General features: G+C 47.4%; 1 protein-coding gene across 1 annotated transcript in view; it reads right to left on the minus strand.

Moving 5' to 3' along the window:
* LOC119449437 (phospholipid-transporting ATPase VB) overlaps window positions 1-16,830 on the minus strand; it is a 149,768-nt gene that overhangs the window by 37,268 nt on the left and 95,670 nt on the right. Inside the window, exon 3 of the mRNA XM_037712609.2 lies at window positions 590-794. Within this exon, the coding sequence (XP_037568537.1) occupies window positions 590-794 (205 nt within the window). The remainder of the gene's footprint in view (window positions 1-589; window positions 795-16,830) is intronic.

Consider the following 16,830-nt stretch of genomic DNA (forward strand, 5'->3'; position numbering starts at 1 on the left):
ACCTTGGTATGATGATGACCTATGTTGTATTTGGCACGTGACCAAAATGCCCAGTTCCGAGAACATGAAACGCAAATTACCATTTTGAGTTGTGCTGCAAACATGGACTGACAGAAAGAGACATACAGCACAATAAGCGCTATATTTGCCAAATTAAATTTTATTTTAGGACCCGTATTCACACACATTATGCAAGAGCGCAGGCGAACGCCAATCATGAAAGCGATTGTCGTGATAACAACACGATTTCAGCTGCAATGCGCAACGCAAACGGCAGTTACAAAACATAAGTGTTACAAGTATGGGTCAAGATAAACAGCAAGAAAAGAGACAATATGCCAACAAACAAACGAAACAATCAAGAGAAAAATAACTGCCAAGGAATGTTATTTACTTTTTTTTTTGTCAAGGTTATCCAGGAAATGGAAGCATCCTAACTCGTCCGCGGTTTGCTGCGGGTGGCGATATGCAAATTTCGTAAACATCCGCCTTTTGACAAAGCCCCCTTTGTGTGCAAAACAGTATTCATTTTGTGAAGAGCACACAGGAGAGCTAGATGCTGCCGTTTACACGTGGAACACTAACTTACATGTTGCGCATATCCACGGACGACCTGCCTCTGCTTCAGGTTTGTCTCGCCATCCAAGTTGGCCGTCTCGATGTAACACAGCCCCTGCTCGTCGCTCGAACGCAAAACCAGAATGTCCGCTGGGATGACCTCGTTGCAGGACAGGTGGACAATGTCCCCAACCCGGACGTGCTTCCAGAGTGTCTTGACATAGCGACCAGATTGCCTGCGGACAAGAAAAGAAGAATTTCTTAAATATTGCCGGCAGAAGACATTTGCAAGAGCATGAAACACGCACAAGCTACAAGCGTATTATCCAGTTACAACACTCAGCAATATACATGTATAGTTTATATAAAGCATATATATTACTGTAGTCCGCCACTGTTTGAAAACACAATGATCACATATGGCCGTACTTGCCAACCCTCCCGCATTTTTCCATAACATTTACGAATTCGGGTTCGTTCTACGATTTAACAAATGGTGTGTCATGCTTCACGAAATAGTGTTCAAAGATAGGGAGGTGCACGACGGCTTATGCCGGATTGGTACTTGTTTCGCGCAAGTTTCTAGTATACTTCCTGAAGCAAGTGAAATATAGGCTACATGCAATGTCGCTGAAAAAGTATCTCCGATTAAAAACAATGCGCTGCATTATCAGTATCTGCTGTTCAAAGTTTTCCTGCTGCACGCCACAAAAGTATGTGCGAAGAGGATTTTATTTATTTATTTACAAATGCAGCAAACGAAACGGGCCTGCATGCTTATATTTAGCTCTATTATTATGTTATGCCGCGTGGCAACCGAAGCGTTGAAAAAAAAAAAAAAAAAAACTTTCGCTTCGATAGCCACGCGCAGCGAACGACTCGCACAAATTGAACACCATTTTCTTTTCTTTGTTTTCTGGCTCTCACGTATTTCACCAAAAGCCAAAGATACGATCGAGTGGGCGTGAAACATACTTGGAAGGGGCACTGTGCTATAGGGAGTATTCAATCGAGGAGTACCTCCACATTTCATATACAGTCGGACAAAAAGTGGGAAGCTTCCACATCAGGTATAGCCATCAATCAAACAAAAATATGATTTCCAGGCCTTCAATCATTTCTTACCCGAGGTAAAATATCATCATCATCAGCCTATATTTATGTCCACTGCAGGACGAAGGCCTCTCCCTGCGATGCATGCCGCATTGTACGCAACCAACCAGAGGGGATGTACGCGTCGTGACGTGTAGAGCACATTCACGTCGAGATTCATCGACGAAATATTGGACGCTTAATATGAACAAAGAACCAGCTTTCCAGAGCTATTTCTTGGATGACCAACGCAACTAGCTCTTACCACACTTTCAACAAGAGAACCGCGGCAGCGAATTCAGCCGCACTCCGCCAAGCGCTCACGCGCTGTCAAGTTGGAGCGCCGACGGAGTCACTCGCCGATCTGACGCACGAGAAACATCTGACGGCTACTGAAGTTGACTGCGACGACACGAGAAGGTCAAGTGCAGGAGGTTGCTTGCCGACGCGAAGAAGTGGGACGCCGCGGCTTCGCCGTGCAGACTAGACTTGGCTCGCCAGCGAGGATCGGGAGATGCAACTAGCTCTCCTCGACCAGGCACGGCGGACCGCTCAAGCCAGTGGAGCCCTGGACTAGGGGCTCCACCCACCCGCTCCCTACACCTGTTATTTTTAATAAACGTTTTGATATATCTGTCATATCCGAGACGAAATAATAAGCGACAAAGGCGGACCACAGACAAGTCGTCAAAAGAGTTGCGACACGCGATGCTCTAAACACTCAAGCTTGCAGGCGCAAATGCGAGAACCTCCAATGATAGTGTTGCACACACACCTTGTAGGGAGAGGAGAGCGAGAGAGAGGAAATCTGACACCTTCACAAACGGGAGCCGACATCGGACCAGTCTCTTTTGAGAGACATTTTGTCAAGTTAACAGCCGACACTTGCCATAGACATTGATAACTGTCGGATCGGGACAGTATAATGTTTCACACAGCTAAAGCAGCTCTGCTTCTAAATATTCACAAAATCGACAGCTCAAGGAGTTTGGACATCACGGGCAGACCTGAGCTGCGAACGCAGGCATAGGTTGCGTTGACGCGGCGACGGGAAGCGAAAAGCACGCACTTACGTGCTAAACACACACACACACACACACACACACACACACACACACACACACACACACACACACACACACACACACACACACACACACACACACACACACACACACACACACACACACACACACACACACACACACACACACACACACACACACACACACACACACACACACACACACACACACACACACCTGCACCCAATTACGTGCTGCCATTCACTCAGTCGAGATGCAGACCAGCCAGACAGGGCAAGGCTCAACGCGCGGTGTGACTTGCGAAATTCGAATCCGCGACAAGTGCTCGTCGTATATACAGCCAAATCCTCGACAGAGAATCACAATCACGCGTGCCAGGAAACAGTGGCTTAAAAAACAACACCCTGAACGCTGCATCTTCGCATACGCGCGCGAGCCATACAGGCGTTTTTTTATGCGTCTTGTATCGGTATATATACGCGTGCTCCACGCACGTTCATCGCGCATGTGTTCAGTGTTCGGGTCGTCGAGTGGCTGCGCATATATACACAAACGCGACCGACTGCGCGGCAGCGCCCGACGCAGTATACTCTCAGCTCGTGGCGCGGGCGGAGGGCTGCGTAGAGGCTATTTTAGGGGCCTCGGTTGCGCGCCCGCAGAGGGCGAACAACCACTTCAAGTCAGCTCGGGCGCCACGAACGTACGCCCGCTCAGGCTTCAATTGGTGTTGCCTAACGACGGCACAAAGGAAGTATATAGAAGGATCCGAAAGATCGGGGAAAAAACAAAAACAAAAATAACCTAGAACATATAAAAATGTCGCAGTTTTGCCCGAAAGACGAAGTATCAATTGCGATAGCAAAGTAGCAGAGAGCTATACGGAGTAGGGATAGTAGTTTTATCGGCTGCATAAACTTGGACAAATTCGCTTACTAACTGAATTAACAAGCGTGGTGTCAGCGCGCACGAGCAAACATGAATAGATCACACTCGATGACCGCAGACAACCACTGTCAAAACACTGGCGTGAGCAAGCGCGGCCGCCGCAGCGAGCGAAGGTTCGTGCGGTCTATCGCTTCAACGGAAACTGAGCGGAGAAAGCACAGCGCATACAAAGGTCAGAGCCGTGCGGATATCGCTTTCAAGATACGGTGCGCGCGACCCGCACCGGCGCAAATGTACGCAGTTGTCAAAGTAGAAGCCGCCCCGCCTCTCTCCGGCGCTGCCTTCCCGCTTTCCTCCGTTCGCGTGGGAGATTGAGTCGCCAGTTCCCCTTGCGCCCGGTTGCAAGATACGCATTTGGTGGCGCAGCACAGCGTCGCCCCCCTCCCTCCCTCCCGTACCCCCACGGCCTTTCGCGCGACGGAAGAAGTCGCGTTTGCTCTCCGCCGTGAGTTCGCTCTCCGTAAAAGCGCACGTCCGCCGCGCGCTTTCACTCGCACATATGGCACGCGGCGACGATTTTATCGCCCTTGGACTTTATATGGAATCTCACGGCCACGGCAAAAAACCGCTTGAAGTGTTCATATAATTGCTATAGCAATAAAAGGGCGGGATGAGGAGCGTTATATGGATTACACGGAACACTGATAATAGACCGGACGGCTAGACGAGCGCGGGCACGAGGAACTATATTTGATCAACCACGCAGAAAAAACCAGAGAAAGAATCACGAGAGAGAGCTGCACCAGCCGCACGGTTTTCCAGTTTGCTGGGGGGAGGGGGTATACAGGATGTTTCAGCGAACACTTTCAACATTTTTAAAGGCTACCTGTGGCAGATAACACAATTCTAGTTCACGAGCTGGTCTACTTGCAGAAGCGGACATTACTTGCATTACTTGCATTGGCGTTCCGGTTACTTTCTTGACAAAACGTCGATTTATGCATTGAAGCACAAAATTAACTGGAACGCCAATGCATTGCTCCGCAAAGTTCGGGAATTAATATCTTGAAACTGGTGTCATCCTGAGAATTAATTCCAAGTGGATCCGCCTTGCGAACTCCCCGGCTACAATTTGTAAATTGCAATATGTGCCATAAGGTAATTAGTTATAAACATAATTAGTGAATTTTTGTTAATCAGATCAATCAATCAAGTTTATTTTCACTCTGTAAAAGATACAGAAATATTATGCATTTCAATTTTTTGTGCACGTAATGTCCGCCTCTTTGAGTAGACCAGCTCATTGACTAGAATTGGGCTATCTGCCACAGGCAACCTTTAATTTTTTTTTTAAGTATTCGCTGAAACACCCTGTAGAAAGACTAATAGCAGTGGGCACACCGCGCTAAATAGGCACAAGTCCAAACCATTTTCAGAAAGATTCTAGGAACATGGCCTGATGCGACGCAGGCTCGCAAAGAAGCAACGTAGGTATTGCTACAAATACTGAAATCGACCAGCCTCAATGACCGGTTGCATAGGCGTAATAAGAAAGAGCCACGAAAGGAAAAATTGTCCTTTACACGAAGCTACACATATGTGTATATATAGCATGAAGCTACAAAAGATAATCGCGTATCGCATTATATGCATACGTGGCTCAGTGGCTGTGGCGCTATAAGCGCGAAGTCGTGAGTTCAATTCCCGGCAGCGGCGGCTGCATTCCCATGGGGGCGGAATGCAAAAATGCTCGTGTGTGCGCACAGGTCCTCGCATATGGTATAATCGATTAACATAAAGCTGCAACAATGCATCGCTTGTAAGCGGTTGTCTTCCAAGCTTGCTTGCTAAATCCACGTCACTCGACTCGCGCGTAACCTTATAGCCCGGACGCCTGCCAATAACTAAATAGTCCCGCTTCTATACGCCTTGCATCGGGTCGGAGAAACGGTGGATGGTTACGGATGTATCGGTAATGCATCGGGTTTCGTGCAATACGCAATGTTTCACAGGAGCCGGACAATAGGTTCGTGCGGCGCGTATTGCCGACTCAAGAGCACATCACCACCACGGGATGCGGTCACGGTGAAAGCGGGTCGTATTTCCTTCTGCGTTCAGCCCTATACATGCAACCAACCAGCTGCGGCATGTCGACGCCTCTCTCACGTATACGCACGCAGGCGCGCGCGTTGTCTTTTTTTTTTTTTTTTTTTGCTGCAACCGAATGCAAGCGGACATTCATTCAGCTTTTACGCAATGCAGCTTACCAAAGCTCATATCCAATTCTGTAATTCGCGCTTATGCACGCCGACAAAAAAAGAAATTTGTTGACGCGGCTCCTACTGACATGGAGCGAAACGCCACCACGCTAGTTAGGCAAATTCGTCTTTGTGTATGACTGATGGCGACCTATGAACTGCCATTAACTGTTCTGAAGCGCAATGTGGAGTATACAGGGTGTCCCAGCTATATGAGGACTATATCAGCTATCAGATTCAGCTATATGAGTTGTTGTCACCGACACTCTATATACGCGATGATAACCAAGTTCATATTGCTCACATGCAGCCGCCAGTAATCTTTTAACAGCGGAGCTGTTTAAGCCGGGCGTAATGTGTCTGCTGCATCCAAAAATCTGCGCCGATCCTGGCGGTATACTGCAGAAAGGGTCCAAGCGCAATGGCTCATACCCCTGTGAACTAGCGAAGCTGAGCCTGGGTAAATCTAGCTATATAAGCATGGTTGGGACTACTTAAGCTTAGTCAGTCATCGATAGAGAACCGATAGCCAATCAATAGCTAATGCGGAAAATGCTGGGGATGACTTGGTAGTGCTTAGCCTAGCCCAAATAAGCGGCCAATACCTTGCGATAGCCAATCGATAGTCCAATCAATAGCTAATCGATCAATAATCAATAAATTCCGGAAAATGTTGGGGTTGACTTGGTAGTGCTTAGCCTAGCCCAAAAGCCAGGACTAGCTAGGTGGCTATCACCTCCACTGTCTCTTTTGCATTGCGCCTCCAGTGCAAGCTACGCTAATTTTTTCGATGTTGCCATTCAATTTATTAATTACTGCTCTGAATGACACGCTGTCAATAAAAAATGTGTAGAAATTTGCAAGAAACTTGAAACTGGCATGTTTTCAGCCAGGTGCTGCTTGTCCGTTTATTTTTTCAGGCTGATAAAGAAAGCCCGCGAAAAATGAAAAAAAAAAAAAAAAAAAAAAAAACATCCCGTGACTAACCATCCACATTAAAAAGCAGCGTCCTCAAACACGCCCCACAGACAGTATATACCAGCCTTTAATACTATACAGAACACTTCCAACTTGCTTTCGCGTTTTGCTCCCGTGCCTTCGCTTCGGTAACGCAGCTAACGCTTAGCACTACTAATTAATTAAGCCCTGATCGCGACTAACGACTTGACTGCGACATGTGTCGAGATGCGCCCAGGGACTTCTTCAGGCTGCTGCCCATTATCATCATCAACCTATTTTTATGGCCACTGCAGAACGAAGGCCTCTCACAGCGATCTCCACTTACACTTGTCTTGCGCTAAATGATTCGAACCTGCGCCTGCAAATCTCCTAATTTAATCACACCCCCCACAATCCACCCACCATCACCCCACCTAATTTTCTGCTGTCCTCGACTCCACTTCGGGGCTATCCCAGTTTTCTCTGAGATCCAGACCGCTCTCTTCGTGTCTCTTAACATCATGCCTAACATTTTTCGTTCCATCGCTTCTTGCGCGGTCCTTAACTTGTTCTCGAGCTTCTTTGTTAACCTCCAAGTTTCTACCCCATATAGCACCGGTAGACCGCGACGATTGTCCATTTCATTTTCAGCGACAGTGGTAAGCACTCAGTCAGGATTTGGTAATGCCTGCCGTATGCACTCCAACCCATTTTTATTCTTCTGTAAATTTCCTTCTCATTATCAGGGTTCCCTGTGAGTAATTGACCCAGATAAACGTACTCCTGCACTAACTCTAGAGGCTGACTACAGCGATCATGAATTCTTAACGTTCCCTTGCCAGGATATACTGAACACGACTTTTGTCTTCTGCATATTAATCTTCAACACTATTCTTACACTTTCTCTGTTAAGGTCATCAAATATTTGTTGCAGTTCATCCCCAGTGTTTCTGAGTAGGACAATGTCACCTGCAAACCGAATTAAGGTTGGTGAGATATTCACCGTTGATCCTCACTCCTAAGCCTTCCCAGCTTGAATACTTCTTCTAAGCATGCAGTGAATAGCATTGGAGAATTGTGTCTCCTTGCCTGAGCCCTTTCTTGATAGGTATCTTTCTACTTTTCTTGTGGACAACCAAGGTATAGCTGTGGAATCTTTGTAGGTATTTCCCAAGATATTCACGTATGCCTCCCGTACTCACGACTATAGCGCCGCCCCAAATAACAGCGCACCTGAACCACTGTTGCAGGCAAAGTCAAACGCGGACCGCCTGCAGGTGCTGCGCGATGCGTATGTAGCACATTGACCGTGACAGCATGCGGAGATGAGTCACGCACAGCCGTCGGTGAGGCCTACGCTGATACGTCCACCGCGCGCGCGCACTCGACGGTAACGACTCCACGAGACAACTTGCGAGAACTGCTGCCACTTTCTGGTGAACAACATCGAAGAGCGAACCGCCTGCGCATTATTTTTATTAGGACCGCATACATAAAGACGATCACAGAAAGAAGAAATAGGGATAGATGGCAACGATGCCCGTTCACTATGCAAGCTCAGTGTGTGTATACATAAGGAACCTCTTAGGAGAAGCAGCATCGTGCTGTTTCTCGGCTGGTAACAACCAGTTCTATAACAAATCGGTGTGGATTAAGGATGCTAATATATTATGTTTAATGATTTCATGTGTACACTATATGCACAATGTGCTGTCATCCCATACGCTGCCAGCTACACATACACATATTCGTTCGTGCCCCCGCGCTATCTCTCGTCGAAATAATAAACAGAGTGAATACAGATGTCTGTTATTGTTATGTCTCGGGGCAACACTATATATCATACAGGGTGACCAATAAACAAGCCTCACTGCCAGCTACGGATCGTTTATAGTGGATCGTAGATAATTTTATGGTAGATAACTACGTTACGCTGAGAGGTTATGAGATGCCTTTCTATATACGCATAGACGGGCAACTGCCCTTCAATGCAACTCGCGTTAGCTCACACTATATAGCAAATTAAGACCGGACGTTAGACCATATATATTTTTCCCGAGCGAACGTTGCAGGATATCATGTTCCCGTATATCGGGAGCGTATATGGAGGAACAGTTTGCAAGTTAGAAGAGGACCAGGAACAATGAATGTAACAGCGTTGCAACAAGGTATGCATGCACTTCCAACAGGAACAATATAATAGTGCGACCAGACAGGGACATGCATCTATATATAAACAGACAGAACAGAGCACTTTTCGAATTAAATTTCACTAAACAGGACAGACAGCAGAATCAGAAAACAGGCCGATCGGAACAAAGAAATCACAGTAGCAATGCATGGAATAAGGCTTATATAAGAACTACGGCAATTTCATTGTTCCGCCGGCTTGCAAGACGACCGCGATGCTCCTTGCCAGTCACGCGCGTTGCTGCCTGCGCACCTTCCTTGCGTATGCCCCGAACAGCGCTCATCCTGTGCCTGCCTTCTTACTACCCCGTGTGCGCTCGTTTAAACCTGCAAGTATACGAGCCAAACAACACGTTCTCATTTCGTTGTGCGCATCATCTCGTTTGCCAGGCGTGCAGTGGCGCAGCGCGGAGAGGAGACAGCATGCAGGGCAAGGGAGACGCAGCGAGGGTATCGGAACGACGGGCACGTGCAACGAGGACGTCGCGAGAGTGCAGAGCGCGCGCATTTACCGCGCCGCCCGACCAGCGAGGTTGCCGCCTCGTTTATTGATCGGCATGGGCGTTCACCCGCGCTATACAGTGCAACGCCGAGCGCAGGTCGCACGCCCTCGCAAGACTATCTGCACAAATGAGGCGCGCCGCTGGTGGTCGTTCCTCGTTGTGACCTGCGAGCAATCCCACCTGCATGGTCACCGCGCGCGTCGGCGAGAGCGTTCGCTGCATGGCTCGTCTCGACATCACCGGTATCGAGAGCGTAACGACAAGGTCTGCGCCACCAATCGCGATGTGTCTACTGTCGCGAGGCAGATGAATACCGTAAATTTGCACGCGCCCATAGCCTACACGAGCAGCTAAGAGCTATCAGTGCGGTTCCCTCCTCTACAACACATATCTCTCGTATGCGGAGCAACGACGATATCACGTGTCCGCTGCTAACGCCGGCCTTACTTCAATGGCCAAAATTACAGCAAGAGAAAGCACAAAGTCTCAAGAGAAAGTGAGAAGCTCGGAACAGCAAGACAACACGTTCTCAAAGAAACCAAGACGGAGAAAATGACTGTTGGATATACTTTGCATTCTGTGGTGAGGCGCTCGAGTCAGTGGCGTAGCCGATAATTTTTTTTTGTGGGATGAGGTCCCACTTGACCGAGGCCGGGAAGGGGAGGAGAGGGGGCTGCGCGGCAAGCTGGTACACAGAAATTAGGAAGGAGGAGGGGGGCACGTGTTCGAGAGCTCTTTCTCAACTATAGCAGATTTCCCTGAATGAAGACAGAACTATATAGCCTTAACTAAACGGCATTCCTTTGGGGCGACGAAAGAAAAACGAGTGAGTAATCAACTCGGAGCACAACGGGGCGCATACTTTCGGATTGCGCCCGTACAGTTCCTACACTGTCTACGGACAGTTCGCTGATTACTTAGGCTTACGTAGGCTTATCTCATTGTCTATTCAAGGGGGTCACAGGGAGATAGAGATTTGAAGAGATCATTCCTGTGTGCATATCAGAGGAAGCCTGAAAACCAAAATTAAGAGCCAACGTTTCCAATAGAGGACTTTTCTTCTACACGATGATAAGCCCCTTGTCGAAAGCGTTAGCTCCTGCCTGGTTGGAGGCTTTTGTTCGCCCACTATATACTGATAGATCCTGTTGTATATGCAGCACTGATATATTCTCCGCAGGGGAAAGTCATTAACGGTCAACCGCTACGACATTTTACTAGGACGAAAAATCTCAGTGCGCGCCGATATTCTTTGTCCACGAACTCGCACAGAACAAACGACAACGCCATTTTTTTTTAACCCTGACTCGATTCCATTTAACAATGTGGTACGGAGGAGAACCAAAGACGAACCAAACGGGCTTACGGTCAGTCCATAAGCAGTCAGCACAGTAGACAGAAGGCGCAAGGACACACAAACTAGTGCAGTTTGCAATATAACACCTGCGCACAGACAATTCACAGGAAAACGCATCTAGACTTTCTGGAGACTGTAAGGGAAGGGCGAAAAGAGTATGGGCCAGCGGTGTACGCACACGCACGGCACGTCTCTCGACTCGATCTCCACCTCTCTCACGCACTGTACCGGACAAGGAACGAGAGCTTACCCAGAGGCTATTTATAGACGTCGACGCGCAAACAACATTAGCATTGCAGCCGCGTTGCGCGGCTCGGTAAACAGGTTGTCAGGCGCAGTGCATACCATTAAGCTGGGCCGCTATTATTATTATTATTATTATTATTATTATTATTATTATTATTATTATTATTATTATTATTATTATTATTATTATTATTTCCTTCTGACCTCCACGGAACTCGTTTCATATGAGCCGCCACCGCAAATGTACAAAATTGAAAATGAAGTAAGCAAAGGTACATACATGCAGTTGGGACATTGATAACTGATCTCATTGATAATTTATCATCAGGAAATTCTGACGCTCAAGGTAGCGTTAAATATCAGACCGTCAGACTCCCGTTATAGTATACAGCGCCTTATATAGGCACTATAGTTATTTATGTCGCCTAAGAGTATACTTCAAACACATTTCTTGCAACTTCAATATAACGAAAAGGTACAGCGCAATATAAATTTACATTCATGAATTTTTCAGCGCGTGTTTTGTCGATTGAGTCCAACCGCACCTGAATTCTCTATCACTGAGCGCGCAGAAGCGATAGCGACTATTACACTTGCAATCGTGCTTGGCGAACACTACATCCACTTCAGAAATTTGCCCCAATAATATCATTGCTGTTAGAAAAAACGAAATAATATAACTAAAGCATACATAATGACATGCCTGTGGCGCAGCGCACGTGCAAACGTCAATCTTAAGATTCGTTTTTTTTTTTCTTTCTCCAGCACACTTCGAGCATATCAATGAAATTTGAAGCCATATAGTTGAACCAGAAGTGTCTTCGGACGTAAGTACGCACTTTAGTATACGCCACACAGCTAGTTTAATTCTTGCTTCCAATTTTGAAGCGCCATCTTGGCGCGTGTCGTGGCCAATTGAAAAGCAAACAAGTTAGCGCTAACTATATAAAGCTTTCTTTGACGTTCCCCTTCGTCAAGTCGTGTCATATATGGCACGCATGATTTCAGCTTCTACGCTATAGTGCGATGCGTATAAGTCAAACTTCGATATAACGAACACGGGTATAACTAAATATTGTACATAATGAAGTGTACCTAAAACGTTTCTCGCCAATATTAGCGTCTAAGGAATACATGCTTATAACAAATATCGGTTATAATGAAGGTATTTTCGTGTGCGACGCGACTTATATAACGACGTTCGGCTGTTTACCATCTTTGGCGACAGGATACAGCAGCGGTGAGAAATCGTTCTCTCGAGTTGATTGCTTGATAAAGGTGCGCTACACTCTATAATTTCTCGTTCGCGTCATGAACGAAAGATGAGTTTATTTCAACATGTTTACAAAAACACTGTTGCAAAACCACCTGGGGCCCTAGCAACACTCCTATTATTATCTGGGCTCGTACAATTATTACAATACACCATTGCAACTGAGGTTTAAATGTAAAGCGATGTTACAGTTTTACAGCTTGTGCACGCAACACCTGAAGGGGCACAGTATGTGGATGAAGCCAACTTGTGGCGCGGTAAAAAAGCGCGCGCCGGGTTCGGTATATAATCGCGCGACAAGACGCCTCGGAATCAATCAATGTTTCGCTGCTGCTATAGCCTGCAACCACACAATCTGGTTTCAAGCGACGCTGCAACACGAGGTGAGCGTCCTGCGCTGATACGCAACTTGGCAAAAGCTGGGAACGGACACGCGACTCTCGAGCATGGCCGGTCTCGGCCACGCTTGCCGAAGCTGCACTTTCAGCTCGCGTGCTGCAACGACGAGCACGCGGGCATTTCGACTCAATAATGACCTCCGAGATCGCCGGGCAGCTATGACCATGACGTCATAAATTTTGACAAGCCATCGGCTCGGGACTAGTTTGTCAACGAAAAGGGATTCTAGAGAAAAATGGACTGGCTGCAGTATTTTCGAACATTTATCTTTCCTCAGCAGCACAAGGGTCGTCCTGAAGTACAACGAGGCCTTTTGTGCGCAAAAGAAACGAGGAGGGAAACAAAAATGGGGGTTTTACGTGCCATAACAACGACACGATTACGAGGCACGCCGTAGCGGCGGACTACGAGCGTTTTTGTATCCCACTGCAGAATGCGGCCGTCGTGGACGGGACCGCGAGATCTATCAGCAGCGCAAGCCACACGCTGACGTGGCCAGCACAGCTGCAGTTAGGGGGTATACTTATTATTCGTACATACGCCGTCTATTCGGGAATTACATAGTCAGTTATAACAAACGTGCAAAAAAGAACATTGGCAAAGTACAATGATATAATTAAACACATAAAAAATAATCACACATTTAGGAAAATATTCAACTCGTTAAACAAAAAAACATCGTGTTTAACGACAGATACAATATCCCTCGGTAGTTTATTCCAATGGCACATTGCCAAAGGTAGTGGTGAATGATGACGATTAGTGCGTGCAAAAATGTGTTGCTCTTTAAATGCGCGTGATCAAGAGGCTGAAAAATACTACATGAGCTGCATTGATGCGACATTCGCGGAACAGAGATTTACCACGATAAAGCGTGTGAAAATGCGATAACAGCGTTATTAGACTGCGCTTTTGAAGAGAGGGCAATGAAAGTGATTCCTTCGTATATGTGACGCTGTATAGTTGCGAGAGTATTTCTTCGTGATAGATCTTGCTGCTTTATTCTGTATTGCTTCGAGTTGATCGATCAGATGCGTTTGATCCGGATTCCAAATAATGCATGCGTATAAGTTTGGCGTTCAGTTTCTCCGCCTATATACTATATATAAAATCCCCACCTTTTCCTACAGCACCGAATGCATTACGAGTAGGGGATGATTTATTCGCGCCGCGGGCGTTCTGATGCTCAGTACCAAGTGGTGGCTCGGATTCTCAGCCGCTGCGGCCGCATTTCGTCGGGGGGCAAAATGCACGTCAGCAATTTATGCGTGGGCGCGTGCGCGTGTGTGTGCGTGTCTGTGTGTGCACGCGTGCGTGCGTGTTTAGGTGCGCTATCTTAAACTTCTTAGTTAAATTTCCTTCAGCAACGGTTCCACCGTATGCTGTGCGAGGATGCTGGCGTGCATTCGCGTGCGCTATGCGGTGCTGGATGCACGGAGTCATACAACGCATCAGGTTACACCGCGGAGACGCGCTCGTTATATGCCGGGAACACTTCGTCATCGTCAAGTGCGGCGGACAATACGTGGCGCCAGTGAACCGCTCGCTCCTCCTCGAGGGAGCACGTACAGTGCAAGCCATGACCAAAGTGGCTTGCCGGGTGTTTAGTCTGCAGGCGCGATGGTTTCGATAGCGCCGTCGAAGGTCGAGCGGCGTCTGCCGCTTACTGGCTCGCCAAGTAAAAAGGGCGCCATGCAAGGAGAAATACTAAATCACTTTCCCAAATATACTCTAATCGACACAACGATCGTACAATGGCCAATAGTTCTTAATGAATGCAGTGGCATGCCACGAAAACACAGGGCCAAAATGGATGCAGAACCAGTATATTGCCATAAAGTCCATCCCGCTTACGCATGTTAACTGTATATTTTAAATCGTGCTTGAGTGGACGGGACTGTCGTGTTCAGCGAAACTTTAGCCTCTATACACGCTATACACTGTCCGTACATACGCGCGTCTCTCTCTTTCCTGTCCTTATCACCGCCAAATCATCATAATTATTTTATTTTTATTTATGTAATTATAGTGTTAACCCGAGGGCCGTTACAGGAGTGGAAGACACTAACAAGTACAATGGATACAGTATGAAAGAAATATACCTAGAAGACCAACACAGACTCCTCAGCAGAGAAGCAAATCAGTTTAAATTGCAAGCACTGTACAAACCCCAATAAAATAAACAGATACAGTTCCGGAAAGTTGGTATTTTTATATTAGTTAGCGGTAAAAATAAAATTTCATTTGCATATTGCAAAATTTCTTCAACGCGTGAGGCTGACATGACAGAGTCAGGGAGCACATTCCATTCAGTAATACCTCTAGGAATAAAACTGTACCTTTAACAAACATTTCTGATTTGAGGTGGTTGAATGCACTGGCTATGACGAGGTGTAGATGTTTCATTTGTATGTTAGGATTTTTAAATACTGAAATAACAAGGAAGTGTCCATTAATAATTAAGTAATCACACTTCCGTCGCTCATCAACCATCATCGTCATCACTCAATCCCCCCTTCTGTTACTAGTTCGAGCGGGTGAAAGCGCAAGGTATGGCCTAAGCTGACATGTCTTCTTTCAAGAGAGAAACAAAGGTAGAAAGGAAGAACCGATCCCGTGTTGAGGACACCATGTATAACGACGCAGCAACCTGTACAAGTGGGCTACGTAGCACGCGTTAATCCATCTTGACGCCGTCAGCGAGGGAGACAATGGAAAAGTCGGAGGATCAACTCGAGCGCTTTCTGAAGTATAAAAATTGCCGCGAGAGTCTGCGTCTCGCCCTGCGTTCAATTCCTCCCCCACCTGTCCGTCCGACTGACCACACCATTATAAGAGACAGTCCGACCCGCAGGCTAAAGCTGCATATGTTCAAGGAGAGGAATTCTACTGCGCAACGCAGGTAGGCGGAAGGTACCCGTGGCTGAGCTGCACACAGAGCCAAGTGAGAAAGCTGCTTCACATAATTACGAGACCTTCGTTATTTTAATTCACTCTGCTCACGTCGAGCGAGGCTCTTTCTCATCGCTGCGAGCGGAACGGGACGTTGTCGTACGTGACCGTCGGTCCGAAAAGTCCCGCCGCCAGCGATTTCCCAGCGGTCGCACGGGCGAGCGGCACGGAAGAAGTGCGAGGCAGCTTCCGACGAAAGTCCCCGACATGCGCGGCCCGTCGCGGGCTCAGCCCCCACACGTGTCACGCACTCGGGTCGTCAGGCCCTCGGCTGCCGCTGTTCACCCTGTGGTTTCGCCATTGTACGAAGTCATGCAGTTGCCCCCTAGCACAGAGCTGCGCACCCGCAGAACGCATTCGAACTTGAAACGATTGTCCATTTCATAGCGCAACACTTCCTGTTCTTCTAAAGTTAGTACACGTGGCGATTCCCGGAAGGCCACGTGCACCAGCAGGCTTCAGAAGTAGATGAAAATGTGGTCACTGTCCATGGGTTTAAAGACAGTTATCAGGGAGAGCGTACACATGGGCGCGGTGAGCATAAGCAAGGGATGTTTGGAATATTGCTAGAGAAGAATACTGCATAAAGAATAATTTAGTCATGATCATAGTCATCATAAAATCATTCATTTAATTCCTTTGTGCGTTATTTCGTTCTCCATTTCCGAAAGTATATTCATTCGCGCTTATTATCATTTCTTCCGTCCCTCCTTCTTTCGTTCAGCTTTCGTCCACGCGCTCGTTGATGAATTGGTTTGGTTCCCAAAGCGCTTGTTCATTCCACTATCCTACGAATACGCCAGGCACACTGACGCTATCGAAGATCACGAAGCCCGCACTGACCGTCTTGCCGACGGCCGCGTTTCGTGCGCGGGTCGGAATGGGTCACATTGGGCCAGTCTGTTCGGCACGCCGTCTACACCGCGGACGCCGGACAGTTTTCGCCCGGAAGCGCGGCAGCCATATGCACGGTGCGAGCGAAAGAGGAATGCGCTCGTAACTAAAGAATCCGCCTCGCTCGATCAAACTGCAGAGTCGCAAGAACCTTGAGCCTGCCATACATTATGTACAGAAGCGTCAACCACTCACAGCACTTTTCCCCTGAACAATTCTTCATTATTATGAACATTTC

This window comes from Dermacentor silvarum, chromosome 4 (assembly GCF_013339745.2).
Source record: "Dermacentor silvarum isolate Dsil-2018 chromosome 4, BIME_Dsil_1.4, whole genome shotgun sequence".
Taxonomy (NCBI): domain Eukaryota; kingdom Metazoa; phylum Arthropoda; class Arachnida; order Ixodida; family Ixodidae; genus Dermacentor; species Dermacentor silvarum.